Source organism: Mesoplodon densirostris, chromosome 1 (genome assembly GCF_025265405.1).
Source record: "Mesoplodon densirostris isolate mMesDen1 chromosome 1, mMesDen1 primary haplotype, whole genome shotgun sequence".
NCBI lineage: Eukaryota > Metazoa > Chordata > Mammalia > Artiodactyla > Ziphiidae > Mesoplodon > Mesoplodon densirostris.
In genome coordinates, this window is record NC_082661.1 from 122,428,402 (window position 1) to 122,456,318 (window position 27,917).

At 39.7% G+C, this 27,917-nt stretch overlaps 1 protein-coding gene across 3 annotated transcripts in view; it reads left to right on the plus strand.

The window, feature by feature from the left end:
• Nucleotides 1–27,917, plus strand: part of ARID5B (AT-rich interaction domain 5B) — a 192,500-nt gene that overhangs the window by 69,859 nt on the left and 94,724 nt on the right. For all 3 annotated transcript variants that reach the window (XM_060108803.1, XM_060108810.1, XM_060108807.1), the window contains one exon: nt 23,563–23,793. In XM_060108803.1, the coding sequence (XP_059964786.1) occupies nt 23,563–23,793 (231 nt within the window). The remainder of the gene's footprint in view (nt 1–23,562; nt 23,794–27,917) is intronic.

The following is a 27,917-nucleotide window of genomic DNA, read 5'->3' on the forward strand; positions in this document are numbered from 1 at the left end:
CCGCGCGGCAGGCAGACCTGGGCTCAGATCCATTCTCCAGCCTCCTTAGCAGTGTGATGGCTAAGGGTCACTTAATATTTTTTGTGTGTCGGTCTCCTTACCTGGAAAATGGGGATAATAATAACTTCCTATAGGGTTGTCTAGAGGAGGAGAGAGATGTGTTCATGACCGCCACACAGAAGGGGCTCAGGGAGGGATGGTGTCTTTATATGCTTTAGAGAGTGTTTGTGTGCTTAGTGTTTAGAGAGTGTTTGTGTGCTTTATATGCTTAGAGAGTGTTTCAAACCTCAGCTCGAGCTCTCTCTTTCGGAAGCCCTTCTTGACACTCCTTCGGTACCAAGGATCTGCCTCCTCTCTTGTGGCTCTCGTCAGAGCATTTACTGGCATGCTTGTTCGCATGTCCGCCGCCTCTACTAGGCTGCACATCCTTCAGGGAGGGCCACTAGCTCTTTGATCTTTGTCCCTCCTGCCGCTTGCTACCTTCTAAGCCACAGGAAGTGGTGTCTGACCAGTCCGTGGACAGATGGCCATTTTGATGTCGAATGCTATCTTTTCAGTGATGCAGAGGGTGCAGTTGTGTGAGCTGTGTGTGTGATGAGGGTGGAATGGCTTGTGGGTCTTTGTCCTGGGACCCAAACAGGGGAGGTAATAGAGAAAAATAGTACTGTTGGCTTCACTGAGCCTAAAATTTGCTCCCTGGGGGGGTTAAAAGTGGAGAAGTGTGCTGATGAAGAAGAGTGTTTTATACACCAGCAATCTCTTTCTGAGATTATCTTCCAAATATGGCAAAATCTAGCTTCACTTGGGGGATTGTTTTGAGACTGGAGACATGAGACCGGAAAGGCTACTTTAATAGTACAACCTGAAATGAGAAGTTTGCTTCTCATTAGTTCATGAAATCACGAGGATTCTCAAGGCCACCAGCCCACTGGACAGTCTTAGAGAGGCTCTCAGGTTCCCACAAATCTGCCGGAACCCCTCTCAGAGGTTTGGGACCAAGAAGAAGGCAGGTGGGATGTGATGGCATGGTGTGACATTTAATGCCCAATGACCTGTCCCTGACAGTAGGTGGGTGACCTTGGGCCAGTCATTCACCTCATTGTGTTTCCATGTCCTCTTGTATAAAACAGGGGTATCCATATAGACTTCAAGGGGGGTTCTGGGAGGATTAAGTGAATCTAAGCTCGTGAAGGGGCGTTATACATTCCAGAGTGTTATACAATGTTATACATTGTTATACAAATGTTATAGTGTGACTATACTATGCACAATAAACTACTTGTAATTATACAGCATTAAGCAGGGTGTGCGTGCTGGAGGGGCATGAAGGGAGCTGGGGAATTGCTATAATCAATATTTGGGTACATAGTCCCAACAGTTGAGTGGGTAGTCCCCAAAATGTGATCAGAGACACCTCAACACTAGCCTGTTGAGGTGAGCCATGAATGACCAAAAGAAGCATGGGGGTGGGTGGGTAAGAAGCAAGTGAGAGAGAATTTCATGGTAAAATAAATTCAGGAAAGGCAGCATATTCCCTCCTGTAGGCTAAAACGCCCCTTAGCTTGTTAAAGGCCCCAAGGAGACTGTCTGTGTAACTGTTAAATTCAGTGTTTTCCATACTATGGGACCCTTTTTCCATACAACACTTGGTAATATGCTCCTTTCTCTCCCCAGGAGCTAGTGTTCTTTGGAATATTTGGGGGGGTGACTTTCAAAGCAGTAATAATGGTGAAGATCTATAGAGCATTTGCCCTACACCAGCCTCAGTACTTTCTTTTAACTCACGTATCCTCCCAGGAAGCACAATTTTTATGCCCATTTTCTGAGTTAGGAAACCAAGGTTCTGAGAGGCCATCATTTCCCAGATCACATCTTTAGTAAACACCTTGCCCTGCTGCTCTGTCTTTCACACTTGCTACCTTGTTGAATTCTTCTACAAATGATCGAACTTACAGGGCTCATGGTTTCCAAAGTCTCCAAGCAATTGATCTTTCTGCTCACCACTGTGCTGGTACCCATGAGAAGGTAAACTGTTGAAGCCAATCTTATGGAATATGTGATTTTGAAATGTGGAGCCTTGAAAGGGCTTACCTGTGTTACCAAGAGAAACGGGTAATTGCTGTGTTTAGCGTCAGCACTCCCTGTGACCTTCTGATAAAGAGCTCCGACCTCCTTTTTAGCTTAACACTTCCATATTTATACAGCTGACCTCAGGACCTTTCAGATACTCTGTAGTTGCTTCCAACTGGTTTTCTGTTTCTTATTTTCATCCTGCCCCCCACAGCTGAATGTCTTCATCTGTTTCAATAGGTGCATGACAACAACAGGGGTAGCTGTTAAAAAGCACTAATCCAGAGACGCAGCTCAGGCATCCTCGTTCACTGTGGCAGGAGGGGGGCCCAGGACTCTATTTCAGCAAGCCCCTCGGTGGTTCTAATGTGATTGTCCACAGAACACGTGTCATTTCTTGGTTTTCATTTAACCTCTGAGTATGGGGACCTACAACCTGAAGTGAGAAGTATCTTTCCAGGTTGAGGCAGAAACAGATTTCCTCTCAGGGTTCAGTTGGAGAGACATTAACGAAGAGAAGATTTATGGAGGTTGGTTAAAGTGAAGAGAACCAAGAGGGGCTGTTGAGGCTGTAACCCAGGGGCTGTAACAGCAGAATCAAGAGGGGTTCCCATGGAAGCAGGAGTCACGGGGGAGCTGCAGTGGTGCAGGTCTGCAGCCACGGCCAGAGCTGTGGTGCCAAAGTTGGAAGGGAGCAGGGAAGAAATACCCCAAGTTCTCTCTTTCCCACCACCTGCCATCTTGCCGGTGTCTTCTATCTGCTGAACTAAGCGAAAGCCAGGGTGCAAGGGAGACCCGTGATACAACCTTCAGGGGTCGCACAGCAAGGTCGATAGGCTTAGGAAGTGGATCAGGGTTAGGGTAGAAGTAGGGGACGAGGAACAGTGAATAACCAGAAAACACTAATTTGAAACATGAATTGAAATTAACATCAACTGAAAGCCTACCATGTGCTTCACTTGTATCTACGATGTTAGGGATTCAGACATGGTACCCAGTTCCTGCCCTTCCAAGAACCCACAGTCTAGAAAGGGGAGCCCAACATGAACAAATAAAGTTCAGTGTAGTGTCACAGGGTAACTGTATTTTAGGAATTATAGGAATTAAGCTGATATCAGTGACCCAAGATAGATTTCTGGAAGCAGTCATTTGTTCTCCAGAACAGAGGTTCCGCAACTCCACCGCTATAATGTGGGAGCAGCCATAGACAATACGTCAACGAAGAGGCATGACTGTGTTGCAATAAAACTTTATTTACAAAAAGAGGCTTCAGGCTGAATTTGGCCCATAATTTGTCAATCCATGCTCTAACATAAACCATGCCACAGAAATATCTTAAGAGGGGCCCAGAACAGAGATCTGTAGCACTGGTAACTCGTGGTATGAATCCGCAGAATTATTACTGGAATTAATACATTAGTCACCAGCAATTTGTTTATTGTGACTTTTATGAGAAGAGGGAAGTAGGTTTGGATATTAGAGATCAGGGAAAGGAAGACATGTGCAGTGGAAATGATTTTCAGCAGATGATGGGTATTATGGGAAATGTGAATAAACCAGATTCTTCCTCCTAATGTCTTACATCAGCATACTCACCGCTAACACTGTACAAAAGGAAGTAAAACAGCATATCCGCATCATTGGCTTGCAGTGATGTTCTCCCACGCTGTGCTGTGAGAACGCATTAGAAGGTGCCAGAGTTTTATATGACTGCGTTGCTGTGAGATTGAATAGTGGTTTCAGTTTCCATTGGGTTTAATAAGTATCTCTTTCCTTCAGATGTTAAACGAATTTTTGTATTGTGCACACTAGGAAAAAAAAAGATAAAAAATATACCCATTCTGAAGAACTGATGTTCTCCTGCTATTGTGTCAGAAAACAGAACAGATGGTTTGCGGACATGGCACCAGGGGAACTTGTAGCTCGTTACAGCAGGAGAATAGATAGAACCCAGAGGAGAGGGCTCTCTCCAGCTTTTATAGTTGAAGCTTTTAATTTTTTAACTTTGAATTGATTTTTATCATTCACCAGAAACCAAAGGTGGCAAGCAAGGATCTCTACTGAAACAGTGACACAAGGTTGCTTGCTACCTCTGGCCTTTGTTGGGGTTTTGGTTATTAGAACAATGAAATAACAGCCACAACAGTGGCTTTTCCTCCTGCTTTGCTCTCTTCTCCCAGCTGGGTTTCTGAACCTTTTTACTTAAGATGGTAGGGTCCTGGAGTCCAGGACTGAAAGGCACCGTGAGGACTGCACTGGGTACCCAGAACAGCCCCAGTCGCCCCAGCTGCCTTTTTAGGCCTGAGTTGTCTGACACAGTGGTCTTCACATTTCTTTCCCAGTGGACTCTCTAAAGCTATGCCGTCCAGTATGCCAGCCATGAGCTCCGTGTGGCTATAAAGCCCTGAAATGTGGCTTGTACCAGTTGAGATGCTGTAAATGTAAAATACAGATTATTAACACTTAATATGAAAAAATAATGTAAAATATCTCATTAGTAATTCTTTATATTGCTCATGCATTGAGATAATGTTTATGATGTATTTAGATAAACTAATTAAAAAAAAGTACCGTAGAGAAACACTTGCACTTATGCCATGACATGAGACAAAATGTTTTCATTCTATGTATATCATCATAATGTTGTACACACTAAATTATGTTATATGTCAATTGTATCTCTCTCTTTTTTTTTTAGTGACCAAACCATACAAAAAGTCATTTTATTTTATTTTTTCCTTTTCTGACTCTTGAATGAGTCTATTGCTTTTTTTTTTTTTAAATCTTTATTAGAGTATAATTGCTTTACAGTGGTATGTTAGTTTCTGCTTTATAGCAAAGTGAATCAGCATACATATACATATATCCCCATATCTCCTCCCTCTTGCGTCTCCCTCCCACCTTCCCTATCCCACCCCTCTAGGTGGACACAAAGCACTGAGCTGATCTCCCTGTGCTATGCAGCTGCTTCCCACTAGCTATCTATTTTACATCTGGTAGTGTGTATATGTCCATGCCACTCTCTCACTTCGTCCCAGCTTACCCTTCCCCCTCCCTGTGTCCTCAAGTCCATTCTCTACATCTGCGTCTTTATTCCTGTCCTGGCCCTAGATTCTTCGGAACCATTTTATTTTTAGATTCCATATATATGTGTTAGCATACAGTATTTGTTTTACTCTTTCTGACTTACTTCACTATCTATGACAGACTCTAGGTCCATCCATCTCACTACAAATAACTCAATTTCATTTCTTTTCATGGCTGAGTAATATTCCATTGTATATATATGCCACATCTTCTTTAGCCATTCATCTGTTGATGGACACTTAGGTTGCTTCCATGTCCTGGCTATTGTAAATAGAGCTGCAGTGAACATTTTGGTACATGACTCTTTTTGAATTATGGTTTTCTCAGGGTATATGCCCAGTAGTGGGATTGCTGGGTCTTGTGATAGTTCTATTTTTAGTTTTTTAAGGAACCTCCATGCTGTTCTCCATAGTGGCTGTATCAAGTTACATTCCCACCAACAGTGCAAGAGGGTTCCCTTTTCTCCACACCCTCTCCAGCATTTATTGTTTGCAGATTTTTTGATGATGGCCATTCTGACTGGCATGAGGTGATACCTCATTGTAGTTTTGATTTGCATTTCTCTAATGATTAGCGATGTTCAACATCCTCTCATGTGTTTGTTGGCAATCTGTATATCTTCTTTGAAGAAATGTCTATTTAGGTCTTCTGCTCATTTTTGGATTGGGTTTTTTGTTTCTTTGATATTGAGCTGCTTGTAAATTTTCGAGATTAATCCTTTGTCAGTTGCTTCATTTGCAAATATTTTCTCCCATTCTGAAGGTTGTCTTTTCGACTTGTTTATGGTTTCCTTTGCTGTTCAAAAGCTTTTAAGTTTCATTAGGTCCCATTTGTTTACTTATGTTTTTATTTCCATTTCTCTAGGAGGTGGGTCAAAAAGGATCTTGCTATGATTTATGTCATAGAGTGTTCTGCCTATGTTTTCCTCTAAGAGTTTTATAGTGTCTGGTCTTACATTTAGGTCTTTAATCCATTTTGAGTTTATTTTTGTGTATGGTGCTAAGGAGTATTCTAATTTCCTTCTTTTACATGTAGCTGTCCAGTTTTCCCAGCACCACTGATTGAAGAGACTGTCTTTTCTCCATTGTACATTCTTGCCTCCTTTAGCAAAAATAAGGTGACCATATGTGCGTGGGTTTATCTCTGGGCTTTCTATCCTGTTCCATTGATCTATACTTCTGTTTTTGTGCCAGTACCATACTGTCTTGATGACTGTAGCTTTGTAGTATAGTCTGAAGCCCAGGAGCCTGATTCCTCCAGCTCCGTTTTTCATTTTCAAGATTGCTTTGGCTATTTGGGGTCTTTTGTGTTTCCATACAAATTGTGAAATTTTTTGTTCTAGTTCTGTGAAAAATGCCATTGGTATTTTGATAGGGATTGCACTGACTTTATAGATTGCTTTGGGTAGTATAGTCATTTTCACAATGTTGATTCTTCTAATCCAAGAACATGGTATATCTCTCCATCTGTTTGTATCATCTTTAATTTCTTTCATCAGTGTTGTATAGTTTTCTGCATTCAGGTCTTTGTCTCCTTAGGTAGGTTTATTCCTAGGTATTGGTATTTGATTCTTTTTGTTGTAGGGGTAAATGAGAGTGTTTCCTTAATTTCTCTTTCAGATTTTTCATCATTAATGTATAGGAATGCAAGAGACTTCTGTGCATTAATTTTGTATCCTGCTACTTTACCAAATTCATTGATTAGCTCTAGTAGTTTTCTGGTAGCATCTTTAGGATTCTCTACGTATAGTATCACGTCATCTGCAAACAGTGACAGCTTTACATCTCTTTTTCCAATTTGGATTCCTTTTATTTCTTTTTCTTCTCTGATTGCTGTGGCTGAAACTTCCAAAACTATATTGAATAATAGTGGTGAGAGTGGACAACCTTGTCTTGTTCCTGATCTTGGAGGAAATGGTTTCAGTTTTTCACCTTTGAGAACGATTTTGCATGTGGGTTTGTCATATATGGCCTTTATTATGTTGAGGTAAGTTCCCTTTATGCCTACTTTCTGGAGGGTTTTTATCATAAATGGGTGTTGAATTTTGTCAAAAGCTTTTTCTGCATCTACTGAGATGATCATATGGTTTTTCTCCTTCGATTTGTTAATATGTTGTATCACATTGATTGATTTGCATATATTGAAGAATCCTTGCATTCCTGGGATAAACTCCACTTGATCCTGGTGAATGACCCTTTTAATGTGCTGTTGGATTCTGTTTGCTAGTATTTTGTTGAGGATTTTTGCATCTGTGTTCATCAGTGATATTGGCCTGTAGTTTTCTTTGTTTGTGACATCTTTGTCTGGTTTTGGTATCAGGGTGATGGTGGCTTTGTAGAATTAGTTTGGGAGTGTTCCTCCCTCTGCTCTATTTTGGAAGAGCTTGGGAAGGATAGGTGTTAGCTCTTCTCTAAATGTTTGATAGAATTCTCCTGTGAAGCCATCTGGTCCTGGGCTTTTGTTTGTTGGAAGACTTTTAATCACAGTCTCACTTTCAGTGCTTTTGATTGGTCTGTTTATATATTCTATTTCTTCCTGGTTCAGTCTTGGAAGGTTGTGTTTTTCTAAGAATGTGTCCATTTCTTCCAGGTTGTCCATTTTATTGGCATATAGTTGCTTGTAGTAATCTCTCATGATCCTTCATATTTCTGCAGTGTCAGTTGTTATTTCTCCTTCTTCATTTCTAATTCTATTGATTTGAGTCTTCTCCCTTTTTTTCTTGATGAGTGTGGCTAATGGTTTATCAATTTTATCTTCTCAAAGAACCAGCTTTTAGTTTTATTGATCTTTGCTATTGTTTCCTTCATTTCTTTTTCATTTATTTCTGATCTGATCTTTATGATTTCTTTCCTTCTGCTTACTTTGGGTTTTTTTTGTTCCTTTCTCTAATTGCTTTAGGTGTAAGGTTAGGTTGTTTATTTGATATGTTTCTTGTTTCTTGAGGTAGGATTGTATTGCTATAAACTTCCCTCTTAGAACTGCTTTCGCTGTATCCCATAGGTTTTGGGTCATCGTGTTTTCATTGTCATTTGTTTCTAGGTATTTTCTGATTTCCTCTTTGATTTCTTCAGTGATCTCTTGGTTATTAAGTAGTGTATTGTTTAGCCTCCTTGTGTTTGTATTTTTTACAGATTTTTTCCTGTAATTGATATCTAGTCTCATAGCGTTGTGGTTGGAAAAGATACTTGATACGATTTCAGTTTTCTTAAACTTACCAAGGCTTGATTTGTGACCCAAGATATGATCTATCCTGGAGAATGTTCCATGAGCACCTGAGAAGAAAGTGTATTCTGTTGTTTTTGGATGGAATGTCGTATAAATATCAATTAAGTCCATCTTGTTTAATGTATCATTTAAAGCTTGTGTTTCCTTATTTATTTTCATTTTGGATGATCTGTACATTGGTGAAAGTGAGGTGTTAAAGTCCCCTACTATGACTGTGTTACTGTCAGTTTCCCCTTTCATGGCTGTTAGCATTTGCTTTATGTATTGAGGTGCTCCTATATTGGGTGCATAAATATTTACAATTGTTATATCTTCTTGGATTGATCCCTTGATCATTATGTAGTGTCTTTCTCTGTCTCTTGTAATAGTCTTTATTTTAAAGTCTATTTTGTCTGATATGAGAATTGCTACTCCAGCTTTCTTTTGATTTCCATTTGCATGGAATATCTTTTTCCATCCCCTCACTTTCAGTTTGTATGTGTCCCTGTGTCTGAAGTGTCTCTTGTAGACAGCATATATATGGGTCTTGTTTTTGTATCCATTCAGCCACTCTGTGTCTTTTGGTTGGAGCATTTAATCCATTTACATTTAAGGTAATTATCAATATGTATGTTCCTATTACCATTTTCTTAATTGTTTTGGGTTAGTTTTTGTAAGTCTTTTCCTTCTCTTGTGTTTCCTGCCTAGATAAGTTCCTTTAGCATTTGTCGTAAAGCTGGTTTGGTGGTGCTGAATTCTGTTAGCTTTTGCTTGTCTGTAAAGGTTTTAATTTATCCGTCAAATCAGAATGAGATCTTTGCTGGGTAGAGTAAGTTTGGTTGCATGTTTTTCCCTTTCATCACTTTAAATCTGTCCTGCCACTCCCTTCTGGCTTGCAGAGTTTCTGCTGAAAGATCAGCTGTTAACCTTATGGGGATTCCCTTATATATTATTTGTTGTTTTCCCTTGCTGCTTTTAATATTTTTTCTTTGCATTTAATTTTTGATAGTTTGATTAATATGTGTCTTGGCATGTTTCTCCTTGGATTTATCCTGTATGGAACTCTCTGTGCTTCCTGGACTTGATTGACTATTTCCTTTCCCATGTTACAGAAGTTTTCAACTATAATCTCTTCAAATATTTTCTCAGTCCCTTTCTTTTTCTCTTCTTCTTCTGGGACCCCTATAATTCGAATGTTGGTGCGTTTAATGTTGTCCCAGAGGTCTCTGAGACTGTCCTCAACTCTTTTCATTCTTTTTTCTTTATTCTGCTCTGTGGTAGTTATTTCCATTATCTTATCTTCCTGGTCACTTATCCGTTCTTCTGCCTCAGTTATTCTGCTATTGATTCCTTCTAGAGAATATTTAATTTCAATTATTGTGTCGTCCATCATTGTTTGTTTGCTCTTTAGTTCTTCTAGGTCCTTGTTAAACGTTTCTTGTATTTTCTCCATTCTATTTCCATGATTTTGGATCATCATTACTATCATAATTCTGAATTCTTTTTCAGGTAGAATGCCTATTTCCTCTTCATTTGTTTGGTCTGGTGGGTTTTTACCTTGCCTCATCATCTGCTGTATGTTTCTCTGTCTTCTCATTTTGCTTAACTTACTGTATTTGGGATCTCCTTTTTGCAGGCTGCAGGTTCGTAGTTCTCATTGTTTTTGGTGTTTGCCCCCAGTGGCTAAGATTGGTTCAGTGGGTTGTGTAGGCTTCCTGGTGGAGGGGACTGGTGCCTGTGTTGTGGTGGTTGAGGCTGGATCTTGTCTTTCTGGTGGGTAGGACTGCATCTGGTGGTGTGTTTCAGGGTGTCTGTGGTCTTATTATGATTTTAGGCAGCCTCTCTGCTAATGGGTGGTGTTGTGTTCTTGTCTTGCTAGTTGTTTGGCATAGGGTGTCCAGCACTGGAGCTTGCTTGTCGTTGAGTGGAGCTGGGTCTTAGCGTTGAGATGGAGATCTCTGGGAGAGCTTTCGCTGTTTGATATTACATGGAGCTGGGAGGTCTCTGGTGGACCAATGTCCTGAACTCGACTCTCCCACCTCAGAGGCACATCCCTGACACCCGGCCAGAGCACCAAGACCCTGTCAGCCACACGGCTGCTAGTGTTGGAGGGTCTCCTGCAGAGGTGGGGGGTGGCTGTGGCTCACCGCGGGGACAAGGACACTGGCAGCAGAAGTTCTGGGAAATACCCCTTGGCATGAGCCCTACCGGAGTCGACCATTAACCCCACCAAAAAGCCTCGTCAATTATATCTCAATTAAAGGGGGGAGACAAAAATGTCCATTGAATTATTACTTTTAGTAGTAAAAAACTAGAGCTAAAAAAGATAAAATAGATTATTAAAATTAATTTCACCTGTTCTTTTTTTAATGTTAATGACATACTTGGCTCACATTGTTTCTATTGAATAATCCTGCTGTACAAGGTTTTTCAAAAACCATGTATTTGCCTTTTTCCAATTTTAAGAGGACATTTAAATTTTTATCATAAATTTGAATGAATTTTTTGCTAATAGGCAGTAGAAAATGTTAAACATGATATGGAATGAAATAAGATGCTGATTGACTATTGGAATAAATATTATATATCATTGGATAAAATCTGAAGTGTTAGAGTCTGTATTTATTAAAGTACAAGAGTTCTGATATAAATCATGTAAAATTTTTATCCTTAGGTTTCATGCAGTTTATTTTTAAAAATCTGGTAACCTCACAGAACATTCCAGCTACATTTAAAGGGATCAGCATCATTAACCTTTATTGCTCTGGCTTTTCTGAATTCAGAGCATCTTAACGCAGGCCAAAGTACTCTGTCACTACTGCCAAGCTTCTCCTTTAACGGAAATATGTGAAAAAAGAGAAAGATCAAAGCTCATGGTTTATGGTGACTTAATATATCAATAAAGGAGGCCTCTCCAAAACCAGTATTTTGACTTGTCTCTTTAGTGATAATAAGACGACTCAGGGGCAGTAGATGGGTAAAGGAGATTGGCTGTATTGAGTGCAGACTCACTCTCAGGCAGATGAGTGGAGTAGTGAGTGACACAGATGTTGAGCATCTGTCCCATGCCTATGCAGGTTCAGTCCAGGGGTTCACCAGTTTGAAGTCCCCTGATTCATGATGAGCCACTGGTAGAAGAAAGAAGCCTTTGCCCTCCTTGTTAAGCCACTCCAGAAGGCCTATGATAATATGCAAGAAAACAATGCAATCCAAGCAACTCTTGTCACATGAGGATGTGATCTCCCAGAAGTCAGTGCTGTTGTTTGGAGATGGCTCAGCTCTTTGAGGGTGGTCCACACACTCCTCAAGCAGTGCAATTATTTTTTTAAAAGTCACAAAAATGAGATGACTGCCTAACCTCAGTCCCCATCATCTAATGCCAGCCAATGACTAAAGCACTGTTTGGTGGATGACTTTCTCCACATCCTTTCAGCCTTTTGGGAAGAGCTGCTGGTCCAGATCCTAGAGTGAACTAATGACATGACTGCTCTTACTGTTTGACAAAAGGTTCAGATGTTGACTGCGAAACTCTCTATAGGCAATTGCATTTGTCAGTGGTCCTTCAAAGGTCTAGGAGGGATAACAAGAAACTAGAGCACTGATTCTGTGCCCTCCAGGAGTTTATATTTTAGTTACTCTTTTTCTTTCAAGAAGCAATTAAGAATGCATCCACATAGAAAATATAACCCTTGCCAGATAGCCCCCTCTTTTTTTTAATTGTGTAAAATACATGTACATAACATTTACCATTGTAACCATTTTTAAGCATACAATTCAGTGGCATTAAGTATATTCCCAGTCTTGTGTAACCATTAACAGTATCTATTTCCAGCTTTTTCATCATCCTAAACAGAAACTCTTTACCCATTAAGCAATAACTCCTTATTCCCTTCCTCTGTCCTCAGCCCCAGCCCCTGGCAACCTCTGTTCTACTCTCTGTAAGAATTTGCCTATTCTAGATACTTCATAGAAATAGAATCATACATTATTTGTCCTTTGTCTGGCTTATTTCTCTAGCATAATGTTTTCAAAGTTTATCCATATTGTAGCATGTATCAGAACTTCATTCCTTTTTATGGCTGAATAATATTCCATTGTATGCATAACCACATTGTTTATTTGTTCATCTGTTGTTGGACACTTGAGTTGTTTCTACTTTTTGGCTCTTGTGAATAATGCTGCTGTTACACTGATGTACAGGTATCTGTTTGAGTTCTTGTTTTCAATTCTTTGGGGTATATACCTAGGAGTGGAATTACTAGGTCATATAGTAATTCAATATGTAACTTTTTAAGGAACTTCCAGACTATTTTCCACTGCAGCTACAACCATTTTACATTCTCACCAGCAACATATGAGGGTTCCAATTTCTCCACATCCTTACCAACACTTGGAGTTTATTGTTTTTGTTTTATTATTTGTAAAGTAATAGCCATCCCAGTAGGTGTGAAGTAGTATCTCATTATGGTTATGATATTGAGCATTTTTTCATGTGTCATTTTTATAACTTCTTTGGAGGAATATCTATTCAAGTCCTTTTAAGATGGGTTGTTTGTCTTTTTGTTGTAGGAGCTATTTGTATATTCTGAATATTAATCTTTATTTGATATATGATTTGCAAATATTTTCTCCCATTCTGAGCATTGTCTTTTCACTTTCTTGATAGTGTCCTTTGGTGCAGAAAAGTTTCAAATGTTGATAAAGTCCAATTTATCTATTTTTTTGTTCTTGTTGTTGCCTGCACTTTTGGTGTCATTCTTAAGAAACCATTGTGAAATCCTAGGTCATGAAGATTCCTCCTGTGTTTTGTAGTTTTAGCTCTTAAATTTGAGTCTTTGACCAATTTTAAGTTAATTTTTGTATGTGGTGTGAGGTAAGGGTTCCAATGCATTCTTTTCCTATCAAAATTTAGTTTTCCTGACACCATTTATTGAATAGACTGTCCTTTCCCCATTGAATGATCTTGGCACCCTTGTTGACACATTTGAAAGTTTATTTCTGGACTCCCTGTTCTGTCAATCACATTTGACCCTTATGCCATTACCACACTGCTTTGATTACTGTAGCTTTGTAGTAAGTTTTGAAATAGGAAAGTGTAAGTCCTCCAACTTTGTTCTTTCTTAAGATTAACTACTTGAGATCTCTTGAAATTCCATATAAATTTGCCAGATGTCCACATCTTTAAAAAAAATATTGCACAGTTAAAATGCAGGCAAACAAAGGAGAATAAGAATCCCAGATAATCTCATAACCTAGCTGAACCCCACTATTAGTGATTTTTTTTTTCAGTATGTGGGCCTCTCACTGTTGTGGCCTCTCCCGTTGCGGAGCACAGGCTCCGGATGCACAGGCTCAATGGCCATGGCTCACGGGCCCAGCCGCTCTGCGGCATGTGGGATCTTCCCGGACCGGGGCATGAACCCATGTCCCCTGCATCGGCAGGCGGACTCTCAACCACTGCGCCACCAGGGAAGCCCTATTAGTGATTTTTAAGCATTAAACAAGACAACATGGGATACCACTTCACACCTTCTAGGATGGCTATCAAAAAGACAAATAATAACAAGTGTTAGCGAGGATGTGCAGATATCAGAAACCTCATACACTATTGGAGGGAATGTAAAATGGTGTAGCCATGTTGGAAAACAGTCTGACAGTTCCTCAAAAGGGCAAACACAGAATTACCATATGACCCATCAATTCCATTCCTAGGTATATGCACAAGAGAAATGAAAACATATATCCACACAAAAACTTTTACTCAAATGTTGATAGCAGCATTATCCATAATAGCCAAAAAGTGGAAACAACCCAGACGTCTCATCTCTTGATGGAAAGGATAAATAAAATGTGGTATGTCCATACAATGGAATATTATTTAGCAGTAAAAGGAAATGAAATACTGATACAATCTACAGTATGTATGAACCTTGAAAACATTATGCTAAGTGAGAGGAGCCAGTCAAAAAGAACCACATATTGTATGATTCCATTTATATTAAATGTCCAGAATAGGCAAATCTATAGAGACAGAAAGTAGATTAGTGATTGCCTAGGACTGATGAGGGGCAAAGAGATGTGGGAGTGAGGGGGGTTAGGGTTTCTTTTGGGATAATGAAAATGTTCTAAATTTGACTGTAGTGATAGATGCATAACTCTGTGAATATACTAAAAGCTTGTGCATTTTAAATGGATGAATTATCTAGTATGTGAATTATATCTCAGTAATGCTATTAAACAAAAGACAAGGGGCTGAATATATTATTTCTTACCTTTCTTATTTTCACTGAATATAACAGAAACATCTTTGCATGACCTGAAATATTATTTGATTTTAGTATTTTTAATGACTGCACAGTTTTAATGAAAGTAGCCATACCATGACATAATATTATTTCCAGATATATATCCTGTTATATAGTGTATGTATATACACACGCACATATATGTATGTGTATGTATGTATATATGTATAGAATGCCTTCAAAATGCCGAGCATTAGGTAATCAATATTAATCAGTCTTACATCATTTGGTGTTTAGTTCTCCACACACACAGATTTTTCCCCCTGATACAAACCATGTTGGAAATGATGACATTTACTTTGATCAGTGTTGACTAGTGAAATAATCATGTCCATGAAAGTCATGACAAATAGTGATGTCATTTTGTTAAGGCACAAATTCAGATCTTACATGCTGAGAGACAAATGTGTGGAAGTTAATCACTTAGCTATTGATCTGTCCAGTATCACACCTTAATTAGGTTTATTCCTGAGTTTGGGGGTTCAGGAGGGTCTCTCAAATGTCAAAGGCTTACATGGCTGCTGCAGAAATGGGATTGTGACTCTCGCAATGATGGCAGGCATAAGCTACAAAATAAGAATAAAAAACTGTGTAGATATTGTAAGGGGAAAGATGGCAGAAGTTAATATTATTTTTAAGACCAGTTGTGCTAATGATGGTCAAGTTTCCTTCTCTTATAGCAACTTTGTCATGGTACCAGAGAGGCTAACTGGATCTTAGTAGTAGCTTCCTGTAAAGCAAGAGAGGGTTGAGTTGAACTAAGTTCAAATCCAGTATAATAGCCTTACCTGGGTCACTAGTAAATAAATAAATGGATAAATTAATCTCTTTGACACAATTTTAGAGTAGGAGAAATTTTGACCAAGATCTGGCTCCTAGGGGGTCTCAAGGGTTCTTTATATTTTCTTCTTCAGACACTGAAACTCATTGATACTAAAAGTGAATGGTTGACTGTAGCTTAACAGTTAATCCTGTGAAAGGGAGGCAGGTTATGGTAAGTCAGGCCCCTTAGAATCACACCCCAAATATGGTCACCACTTTTACCTATGCATCATTCTAGCCATGTGGTCTCACCAGTAGATACACCTGTTGCATAATCCCTGTCTTGTATGACATTTAAATTTGGCTGAGATGAGCCATGTGGGAATCAGACACAAAATTCTCTAGAACAAATATATGGCTCTTGAATGCAGCTTAGAATTCAGTGACCATTTGGGGGACCCTTGGTTGTGGAGCTGGCTTTGCCTCTTAGTAGGTTCATTTGTTCCTTGAAGTGATGGCAGTGCTTGGTTTTAGTTTAGCTTTCTGTTGTCTTCTTTTTTTGAGTGATGAAGCAGTAATAGGGCAAAAGCTGATATTAACATATTAACACATATTTTTATATTTGTGTGTCCATCCATTCGAAGTGGCTTGCTTTTGGAAACAGCTGGTTAAAACCCTGGGTTTTACATTTGAAATATTCTTTGTTCTGTTTGTAACCATGCACTGACATATTTTCCCATATTCTCTTTTTATAAGTTCTCCAGTGATGTTTTTGTTGCCTATCCTGGGAAGATCTGTCTTTCCATTTATCAAAACAAATGGCAAGCTGGGGACGATTTAAAGTAGGGTTTTTTTTTTAGTTAATAAAACCAATCTTCTTGTTCTGTTATGTTAAAAGTACATTATCTTTTTATTGTCAGTTCTGTTTGGCTAGGTCTGTTTTCTGTCTTAGCCATCTCAGGGCTGCCCCACTTGCTTACTGTGTAGAGACTTACAAAATCATTAAGGGTGGGGCAGCACCAGCTGACTTACAGTACAAACCATTTCTCAAAATAACCACAGCAGTGCAATACTGATGTGCAATTTACGTCACAGTATGTTTTTATGAAATAGTTTGTGGCATTTTCATTTCTATTCTGGGTGGAATCTCGTTCTCTCTCCCTTTTAATCGGGCATTTAATTTATTTTTATTATTAATATTTTCCATTCCTTATCTTGGCATGCCTCCAATTTAACAGCTTTGGTGAGAAGAAAAACCCAAAAAACGGATCTTCCCCCACCCCCTCTTCAACATCAGTTTAACTGCAACTGTACTCTCCCCTTTGATGTGTACTAACTTTGGGTACTAGGTTGACTGCCTTATGAGAGATGTAGGGACACATTACACGTTTACACAGAATTGTAATCAGGAATTGATAAAGTTAATGTACAACTGTGAATTTTAAACACTTTCAACCAATTCAGGCCATTTAAGTCATATGCACTGCTGCATTTTCCTTTTACAAACGTCTTTCTGTATAATGTCCTGTAATTAGAACAGGAAATCATTGAGTAACTGTAAGATGAATAAGAGCACTTAGACTGAAAGGAAAATTACCTTCTGAGAAATTATAGTCTTTTCTTTTTTTTCTTTTTTTTCTTTTTTGCTGCATGTTACAATGTTGGTAATGATAGTAACAGCTGTAGCTACTCTTATCTGTAGAATTTTCATGCTTAGGTTTTCTGGAATAAAAAAATTTCATTTTCAGTAATAATCAAAAATGAATGGATGGAAAATAGGAAATGCCTAATTATGACAAATATTCAGTGTCACAGCAGAGTAGCAATTAAGTGGAAACTTCAATAATTGTCAATAGCAGTAAGAATTGGAATGGTGCCAGGTATATAAAGTTGATGCTTTGCCTTGGGTCGTTGCTAGGAGCACAGTGAAAAGTATAAAGCTTTGAGAAAGGAATGTCTAATGTAATAAAGTAACAGAAGCATAAATCATTGTAAGAGCCTCTCATATTGACATTATTTTACTTAAATAGTCTCAAAACTAGACATCAAGTTTTATAACATGAGCAAATTCATATTTGCTTAGGGAAAAAAAAAGAACACTGTATATCATCTTTGAAGGACTAGGGACATTGTGTCTCAAACATAACCTTCATACATATTTGGAATCTTTTAAGTGAAAATCTTTAAATGTTTGTTTCTATTGGCATCCAAATGCATTTGCCCTAATACGATTAAGAGAACTAAAGGGCAAAATACTTGGCAGATTTTTCAGTTGAGGTAATTAGGTGCAGGAAGGAACATGCATACTTTTTCCACCAGGCTCTATAAAATCCTGGTGCGAGGGTTTTTTAAAGTTTTTTTTATTTTTTTAAGCTTACTGTGATGTTAGAAATAGATTATAGTGGTTTTCAGTAAGCATAATAGTGTGATGTTTCCGAAACAAGCCTTCCCTCCTCCCTCCCCACAGAATGAAAAAGAAAGTTACATTTCTAAATTGTTGTGTAAGAGATAAAAGCAAATTTCTCCTCCGGAATTTATGTTTTCAGCCTTCTGTGCATTTGGCCACCATTATCTATTTAAAAAAATAGCATTATGGATATTTGAAAGTCAATGCTCCATTAATTCATTGTGTTTGCTATTTCATGCATCTCTCTTTTTACAAAGACGACTTGAGCAACGTGCTATTCAGAATGAATGCCTGCTCAAACCATCTCCCCCCACCTTCTCCCCGCTCCCAGCCCAACGCTGAGGATTAAAGCAATGGTATACAGTTACTGTTTGAAAAGCTTGGGTGGAGTCTCACGTTATAATTACAGTTTCTCAGTGGAATTCTGTTTGGGACTTTGAAAACATATAAATAAGTGAAAAATTGACATTGAGAGAGGTTAACAAAACGTGTAATTATGATATAAGTGCAGGATTAGAGTAATTTTGGTTGAGCATTACAAGCAGTGTACTTTAGGTATTAACTTTTAATAGGCAAAGTTCTTTTCACTGAAGTTGAAATCAGGTTTAGTAATTCGGGGACTCTTATTCCCTTTGAATATTTCATTTGAAAATAGGCACACTTTTTTTTTTTTGGTGGAGGGGTACTTGAAGAACAGGATGACGTTTAATATCATAATTACGGTTTGAAATTTCAGTCTTTGGTACCAGTAATTTATTGCTGGTCATTTTCTGTTGACAGAAATCAAGTAATGTATATATAACCCAACCAACTAGAGTGTGTTAGAGAAAGATTCCTTAGGGTAATACTTTGATTTCTTTTCCTATGTGGGTGTGGCTGAAAGAAAATCTTTGTTCCAGGAACACTTTGTTTGTCTCTTGCTAAACAAATGTGCAATTTATCCACTCTTTATTCATTCTTAGATTTATCTGCTAGACCTATTATGAATTGGGAAGGGGGAGATGTCCTACACAGCGTTTACTGTCAGCCCTTGTTTCATGCATAACTTTGCATAGGAGTATTCGTTTGTGTGTGTATGAAATGCATAGGAGGAAAGAAGTAGCTGAGGAATTTAAGAATTCTTGAAACGTTGTTTGGCTTTATTTGTTTCTTAGTGTACTAGGGCAAAATAAAATATGACAGCTGTTGAACAATTTAATATTTTTGTAGCTGTATTAGGAAGAAGTTAATGCAAAGGCTTAGAAGGAAGTTATAGGATCATAGAATTTTAGACCTGGAAAGCTCTTCCAAACTCAGCTTTGTACTCTCTTGTACATACCTTTCATATTAAGGTGACCACACTTTGTCTTGGGAAAAAAAAAAAAGTTTCTTCGGTTCAAGAAACTTCTGCCTAAACTCCAAAGAAGAGATCCAGGGTATCTTCACTCAGGGAAACGTTGACCTAGATGAATTGTTGGTTCTTCCAGATCTCACCTTTACTCTGGATTTTCTCTTGACTCTCACCTAGAATGCTTGTTAACCTCTTCACAGGAGTCCTGAGGGTCTCATGGACTTTCTCTGCTTTTGTAAATATTAAAGGCAGCTCCTCTGGGAATATCTAATTGAAAGGTTGGAAATTTGCCTCTGTCCAAACAATGCCAAAATTCTGGTCCAAATGGATGGTTCTGCTAATAAGCAACAAAGTTATAATAATTTTTTTGGGGGGGGGATCACTAAGCACTGCCACATTAGACCAGGTCCCAGCTGTGCCTCTAACCTCTCAGCGAGGGGCAGGGGTTCTAGGCTTGCACAGCCTAGAGTTGACTTTATTTCCTATCATGTGGATAGAAAGTAGAAAGTTGATAAACATGAAAGGTGTGTCAATAATGTTAAATCGTTACAATGGGAATTTCAGTGTTCCAAAATAAGAACCCGTCAACTTAACCAGAGTAGAATAATTCTGGCTTATAACTGGCTGAATTCAACAGTTCTTGATGAAACGGATGTCTCATATTTTACTTGACCACAGACCACCATCCTCATCCCTAATATTGTAAATTAGTTAAATCTCTTCCACAGCAATAACAACAACAGTAATAATCATATGTCAAAGGAAAAATCTTTTATTTCAGCCACACCCATATAGGAAAAGTAATCAAGATATTACCCTAAGGAATGTTATTATTATTATTAGTGACATTTTGTCATAATGAAAAGCTCATCAAACTTGGAGTTAAAAGATTGGGTTATAGTCTCACCTCCATCACTTTCTAGTTCTTTGAGATCCTGGACTAGTCACTTGGGTGTCTGAACCTCAACTTTCCTGTCTCTAAGTCAGGGAATATTAATTAACAGTTTGTCATGCTACTAATAGGGTTGTTGTGAGAAACAAACAAACAAAAGATATGCTATGTGAAAGGCCTTTGTAAATTTTAATGTTTTATTATTAGCACCAGAAATTGCAGTAGTATTTTTGCTCTGCTTCCTAAACAAGAAAACAGTTCCTCAGTTCCTCATATTTTTGGTTAAGAGAGCTTTTTTACATTCGCTGTCTTCTGTGATACCTGTAAACAGTCCTGGGAAAGTGGCAAGGAAAGGGAATTTGGTCCTTTATTCTGTTTCAGGTACATTGGGGTTTTGGATAGAAGCATATACCTGAAAACAGGAAAAAAAGGAAAAAAAAGTATATATATAGAGAGAGAGAAAGGAGAGAGATCAAAGCCCAACTGAATAAATAACTGTAAGTAAAACTCAGGTAGTGTTTTCAAAGGTTAATGTGCGTGAACTATCTGGGAGCTTGTTAAAAATATAAATGTCTGGGCCCCAACCTTAGGGATTCTGAGTCAGAGGTTCTCATTGGGGCCCCAGAGTCTGCCTCTTTACACCCCGCTATGTGATTCTGATGCGGGCGGTCCTGGGAGCATTCTTAGAGATACTGTCTCCAGAATGAATGGACATCATAGCATGTGTTTCCATGACTTGGGGTCAGAGGGAATTTGCTATTTTTTTTCCTGTCAGAAAGAGCAGGACCACATGGGTTGGTTAGTGTTTTGGAAACTGCCTGATGAAAGAGGGATAAATGTTTGAAGGATGAGGTGGAGTTAAAAAAAAAAAAAAGTCATTTCTAAGCACAGAACATAGCCAGGAGGCTGATTTCATCCAGAATAGAGAATTAAGAAGAAACTAGAGGTGGCATCATCACGAAAAATAGTCAGAGAAAAACAGAAGGAGAATGAAGGGATAGGAAGGAAGTGAGGTGGTCCCATGAGTCCAGGTGACATCTTCTGCTATAAAGCTAACTCTGAAGCATTCATTTTTTTCACCTTTATTCAGCCTGAGAAGCCTGACTTTCTCCATTTCATTCAAGAATTCTTGGAGAAACTAGTACAGCTTCCTGCCACCCCCCACCCATTACAGAAAGCCAAGAGGTTTGGAATCAACGGATATTTGAACAGTATTTACTATGTACAGGGGATGGCATTAGGGGCTGAGCATGCTGAAATAAGTCCTGAGGGTTCATGGTTATACCCCTGTCTCTCATCTTGGACGATCTTGGACAAATCTTGGTCATCCTGGACAAATAGAGTGTAATGATGCAATTGACACATTATGGGCTGCTTCTTCCAATGGTACTTAGACACTCTGGAGTTCTGATGATGTTAGGTAGATATTTCCACTAAAACATTTTTTTGCTTTAACTCTATAGAAAGCACAGATTTGAACCCAAAGTACGAACTAGTGTCTTGATCTACTGTAAAAATCTCAAATTGGCATGTCTTGGGACATAGATCAGCATCTCAAAACTACTTTTCACTGGGGACTTGCTTTAAGTGTAGACATAGTTCCATTTAATTAAGTGTGCCAGCTGATGAAGTGGCTACCCACAAGCCAGGCAGGAGTCTAAGCAACGTAAACCGTTAAAAGATGTCATGTGGAAAGCAGCTAAACGTCTCCATTCTCGAAGAAGCCTCCAGCCTGAGGAACTAAGTGAACGTAATTAGAAATACGTCTGGGTAACGGCCTCCTATCTGAAAAGGTCACACGCACACCTTCCTTTGGTACTGGTTATGTCCCATCATTACGTCCTGTCCTTGCTCATTCGTCTCCCACTGGCTACCAGATGGCCACGACAGTGTTGGTATCCTTAACAACTGTTTTGTGCAGTTCCCTGCAGCATGGTAAAGGCTTGAAATATTGAGTGTTTTCCCTTTGGATAAGCAACTGACATATCTGGGAATTGCTTACAAAGGCCCTGATGACGTGGTTATAGAGAGCGATGGCAAACTGGGTCATGGAGCCTAAATGCAGCTTGACGTTGTGCAGGTGGCAGGATACCAAAGGGAGGGGGTACCATTTCTCCAGCTTAAGATGAAGGAAGGATTCATGCGTGCAGAATCTGGGTTTTGTAAATGAGCACTTAATATGGTGAGGTGTAAATAAGCATTAAGATCGTTGTAAGGGGGAGTTTCATTAAAGTTGCTGAAACGTTCTCCTGAGTTAAGTTGGTCCTGATGGAGCTCTCACACAGATGCCTGGGGAGTCCTCTCTGTGGTCCTCTGCGTTGTGCTAAGTTACCAGATGGATTTGAGAAACGTTAGAAGATGGGGGTATGGGGCTTCCCTGGTGGCACAGTGGTTGAGAGTCCGCCTGCCGATGCAGGGGACGTGGGTTCGTGCCCCGGTCTGGGAAGATCCCACATGCCGCAGAGTGGCTGGGCCCGTGAGCCATGGCCGCTGAGCCTGCGCATCCGGAGTCTGTGCTCCGCAACGGGAGGGGCCACGGCACTGAGAGGCCCACGTACCACAAGAAAAAAAAAAAAAGAAGATAGGGGGCATGAGTTGGGGGAAGGGTGGGGAAGGTGGATGTATCAGTCACATTGAAACAGATCATGCTGCAAAAACAACCTCCAAATCACAGTCTCACTTGAAACAACAAGTGCTTATGTTTATACATCCATTCAGGACCAACCAGGGGCTTTGCTCCGTGTTATCCTCACTCAAGACCAAGACTGGCAGGGTAGCCACTGTCTGAAACATTACAGGTGTCCAGAACGAAGGGAGGGAGAGAGTGTGGTCCGCTGTACACTGGCTCTTAAAGGAGCCGCCCACTACTGCCATATTTCATTGGCCAGAACGAGTCACACAGCCGTTTGTCCTCAGTGGGCAGGGAAGTACAGCCTTCCCACAGGACCATAAAGAGAATGAGAAATATTCGTTGAGCAAAACTAACAACCACCAGAGCAGATGATGATGCTCTTTAGACCCACAGACATCGCTCTGGGGCCAGATGACCTTTACAGGGCCTTTAAGCGCTGAAAGATGACATAATCCAAAATAAAAGCAATACCAAACTGTGGAAAGAAGTATAAAGAAGCTCAAGAAAATTCTGATTTTTTCCAACGGTGATGCCTTTAATGCTTAAAATATATATATACATCAGCTTCTTTCAAGACTGTTTTCTGGTTCTCCTTGCCGGTGACCTAAGCATTGCGTAATCTGTCTGTGGGGTTATCCATCCCACTCTTTTCCTTTTCTCTGCCTGAGGCTTTTTCAGGGAGCTGGAGGGGTGATGGTGCTGAGAGGATGCTGGCAGTAGCCGAACTGTGCTAAAGATAAACTGATACAAGAGTCTTTTTGAAGACTCTATTTTTAGTACAAAACCAGAGGTGGTCATTGAAATGATGCCAGGGCCATGACAGTTCTCTGTTGGAGGGAAATGGGTAATGGAAGTGTTTTCTCATTTGTCTAGGGGAGGACGAGGAAGAAACGAACGTGATAGTTCTCAGCTACCCTCAGTACTGCCGCTACCGCTCGATGCTGAAACGCATCCAGGATAAGCCGTCTTCCATTCTCACGGACCAGTTTGCATTGGCCCTGGGGGGCATCGCAGTGGTCAGCAAGAACCCTCAGATCCTGTACTGTCGGGACACCTTTGACCACCCAACTCTCATAGAAAATGAGAGCATATGCGATGAGTTTGGTGAGTCTTTTTTTTTTTTTTTCCTACATGAAACTTGTGCGTGTGTGTCTGGCTGTTTTCAGTTCTTGTGAAGAGCAGTGATGGGGAACGGGGCTTACTTTGACAAGCCCAGTGTGCCACCCACCCCTCCCCTCCCTCCAACGATTGCGGCATAAGACGTCATTGCCTACTTGGCAGCCTGTGTGTACCAGGGCCCAGGATTATTCTTTAGAATTTGTTGTTCAAGACAGAGTCTGGAGTTGCTTGGTCAACCTTGAAATTGGACTTTATAGGACAGGAAGCTTTTATGCTAGTTGCTTCTTAAAAGGGTTCGGCTATTCAGATACTGATTTTCTTCATTTAACTGATCACTTCCTTTTCAGTGGTATAAGGAGCTATAAAAATTCACCAGTTTAAAAAAAACACACCAGTTTAACCACTTAAGTATCATAAGGTAAATAGATATAGATAGATAGATATAGATAGATAATAGATCCCCATGCCCCTTAATTTTGTCATATACATATATCTCTATACACTGTGCCCATCAAAGATGGATATGTGCACACATATCTGTATCTGCATCTCTGTTCAGCTGATTGGTCGTGAGATCTCTGTAGATAGAAAGGAAGGAGGAGAAGAGAGCACATCCTAAGTTCAGGAGACCTTTCATGATGCCATGAAAGCCTGGAGGCAAGATAAAATCACATCTCTCACATCTTCACTTTCTCATCTCTTTCTTGAAGAGATTGGATCATATCAGTGGTTCTCAATAGGCTGGGCAGGGACATCAGAATACCCTGGGGGCACGTCATCGTAGTACACATGTCGCCTGGCAGTTCCTATACTTACAGAGGCAAAGACACCCCCAACTCTCACCCTCTCCCTTCTCTGGGAATCACCACCATAGAGTGAGCAGGGTGATGACTGAGCCACACTGGCTCCCGTGTGGGTATCTGGGTGCAGACACAGTGGAGACCCTTGGCCTAGAGAGTATGACGGGGTCCCTTGGGGCAGAACATTCCTTGATTCTGTTGGGTCATGTCTTTCCGAGGATGCCTAATTTTGCGGATTATTCAGGTTCAGATTATTCTGCTCAGCCGTTACAGGCCTCACCGTGGTTTGGGGGTCCACGGTGGCCTCTCCAGTCTGATTGTTCATGACTCCAGCAGCCCTGGAGCTGCTGTGGGGGTACTGTAAGTAGGTGTGTGGGCAGATGAGGGTAAGGTGACCAGACGGCTCATCTTGATCCAAGAACGAAGGGAGAAAAGAGAGGAAGGGGACCTAAGTTTATTAGACATGACTTTTTTTTGTTGTTACAGACTTTTTCCAGGTGCCTTTCACAACTCTGGCTTATCGGTCTATAAGAGAGTAATAGTGTTTATGCAAGTTATGATTTTCTTATCGTTCTTAATGTTCAAATAACCTTTTTATTCAAGTAGATGAATGTATCTAATACATTTTTAAAACATACTCTCTTTTCAGATCAACATGTGTAAATCTTCCCTTTTCAATACTTCTCTTTGGAGTTTTTCATCTCTAGCCCCTACTCCCAGGACAAAGGGTTTCTCTGTCCTGCTTGCTGCTCAAGAGGTCTCTAAATTCCTGAAACAAAATAGAACTGAAAAAATGCTTTCGCTCGTTTAAGAGAATTCTAAATTAGAGTTTCACAGTGTAATACAATGAAAAAGTGTTTTAACCTTTTTGGCTAATTTAAGAGTTATTAGTCATGGAGTTTCAAAGCTGTTGTATCTAGAATTGGTAATAGAAGTTGCAGTTTAACAACACTCACAATGGTTGTTTAAGAGTTACTAAATTAGTTTTAAATGTTCTCACAAACACAAGCATCTGACTTTTGAATGTTTTCCGGAATCTTCTTCTGGTATAGCTAATTTTAATGCTGTTTTCCTTCTCCAGACTCTTAAGGTGGAAGCTTTATTTTGGAATGAAGGTACCTTTAAAGAGCTTCTAGATGCCTAGTCTAAAAAATTAGAATATCAGATTTTTTTAGTTATGTTTATACTTCAGATAGTTGGGACTTCTTACAGGGTTTCATTTTAGTAAGTGAACAGAAAAAAAGCGTATTCTGGCCCAATTTGAACACATTCACCAACATCCCTCCCCCACCTTGCACTTCTGGTCATATATCTCAATTTCCAGAGAAATTCCTTTTAAACCTCCAACTGGTTATATTTGAAATCAACATGGGTTAAAGGGTTTGTTGAAACGCAGGGTTGGGTTTCTCCAACCAACAGTTGGTGGAAGAACATAAATTTAATTAGTGACTGGCATTAAACAAATGTTCCTAATATTAAACACTGCCAGATGACTGAAACACTTCTGTCAGATTACCGCGAGTGCTAGGGGGCCCACAGATGAATTTTCTGCACAGTATATATTCTGTACCACACATTTGGTGACTTCAGTAATTGGTCAGATGTAATTTAGGTAACAGTATGCCTAGGCTGTAAAAATCAAATTTTATTAGCCATATCGCCAGGTGGATGAATGGTGGAGCTGATGGCAAAGAGTGCATAGCATTTAGCAGCTACGCCTTTGACACATGAAATTCATAAATTGCCATAAAATACCTCCAAGGCCCTTCTCGAAAGGACAGTGTCTGCTTTCCTATGATTAAATAATGTTTATTTTATTAACTAATATATCTTTTGCTTTCTTGTATTAAGTGGGGTTACGGAGTGAGGGTGGGAGGGGGGTGTTCCAAAGATAAATAAAACACAGTCCTTGCTTGTTTTGAGGATTTAAAATCTAATTGGGGAAGACAGGATTAACGCACCTGAAAGGTTAACTCATGTTACAGGAAAGTCAGTGATGAAGTATTGGGTGAGTGTTGTAGAAGTCACGTGCAGTAGGCATTTCACAGTGAGCTGGGGGCATGCAGGGGGTGGCCTGGCCGGAGAGGATGGTCATATCATGGCGAGGGGTCAGGGAAAGCCTTATGGAAAAGGCAGAGCTGGATCTGGTTTTTAAAAATAGGGAGAAGCAACAGGAAGGGGAGGGATAAATTGGGAGGTTGGGATTGATATATACACACTGCTATATGTAAAATAGATAACTAATAAGAACCTGCTGTATAGCACAGGGAACTCTACTCAGTACTCTGTAATGGCCTATATGGGAAAAGAATCTTAAAAAAAAAAAAAAGAGTGGATACATGTATATGCATATGATTCACTTTGCTGTATGCCTGAAACTAACACCACATTGTAAATCAACTATACTCCAATAAAAATTTTTTAAAAATAAAAATAGAGAGGTTATTAGAAAAGTTTTGGAAATACCTAGATCATTTAAAATTCAGGTCCAGACTCCATTAGGAATGGCTGCCTTTGCCCTGGGTCAGCTGTTGGTCTCTCTTAGATTTGTTTGCCCTTAGTCATCACCCTCAGGAGGCCGTGCTCTCTGGGTGAGATTTATAAATGGCCTGATGCCCTCTCTACCAGTAGGACATGAATGTGAGTCGGTCGGTGGACCCAGACTGGGACAAACCCAGGCCATGGCTTTGGAACGGATCTGGGCTTTCTTTCTCGAGCAGGGACGTCCCCTCGTTTCCTCTGGGTGCCATCCAGCTTACTGCCATTCCCCAGGTTCATCTCTAAAAATGGACTTTGCTCGTCTGACAACCTTGCCCAACTGCTCAGACACCCCACCTCTTTCCCATTGTTTTAATGTCGTCCACTGAATAACAGATTTAATTGAACAATAAAAGTAAGGCTTTTAAATCTGCAACGAGTCCCTGTAAATAAATCCTCCATGGAATTTTATGAAGCTGTTTAATGAAAAGTTTGATTAGAAACCATGAAAGAAAAAGAGAATAGATGAAATTTCATCATTTAGTCCCACATGAAGGTAGTGTCATTTTGATTTTTATTTACATTGAGATATTCAGCATAGAGTAAATATATCCTGGTTTTAATTAACTATTCTCCTTACTTGGGAAAGGTTATTTTAGGCTTCAAGGGTTTTGATAGCATACCATCTGCTTTCTTCAGTGTATTTTATTCAAGTCCCTTCCTTGCTTACGGTGCAGCACAATGTCTAAACCTATGACATAAGCATAAATTGAATCGTATTAATGTTAGGTGATTGAAAAGCTTCAGCCTCAACATCCTGCCTGCTTTCTT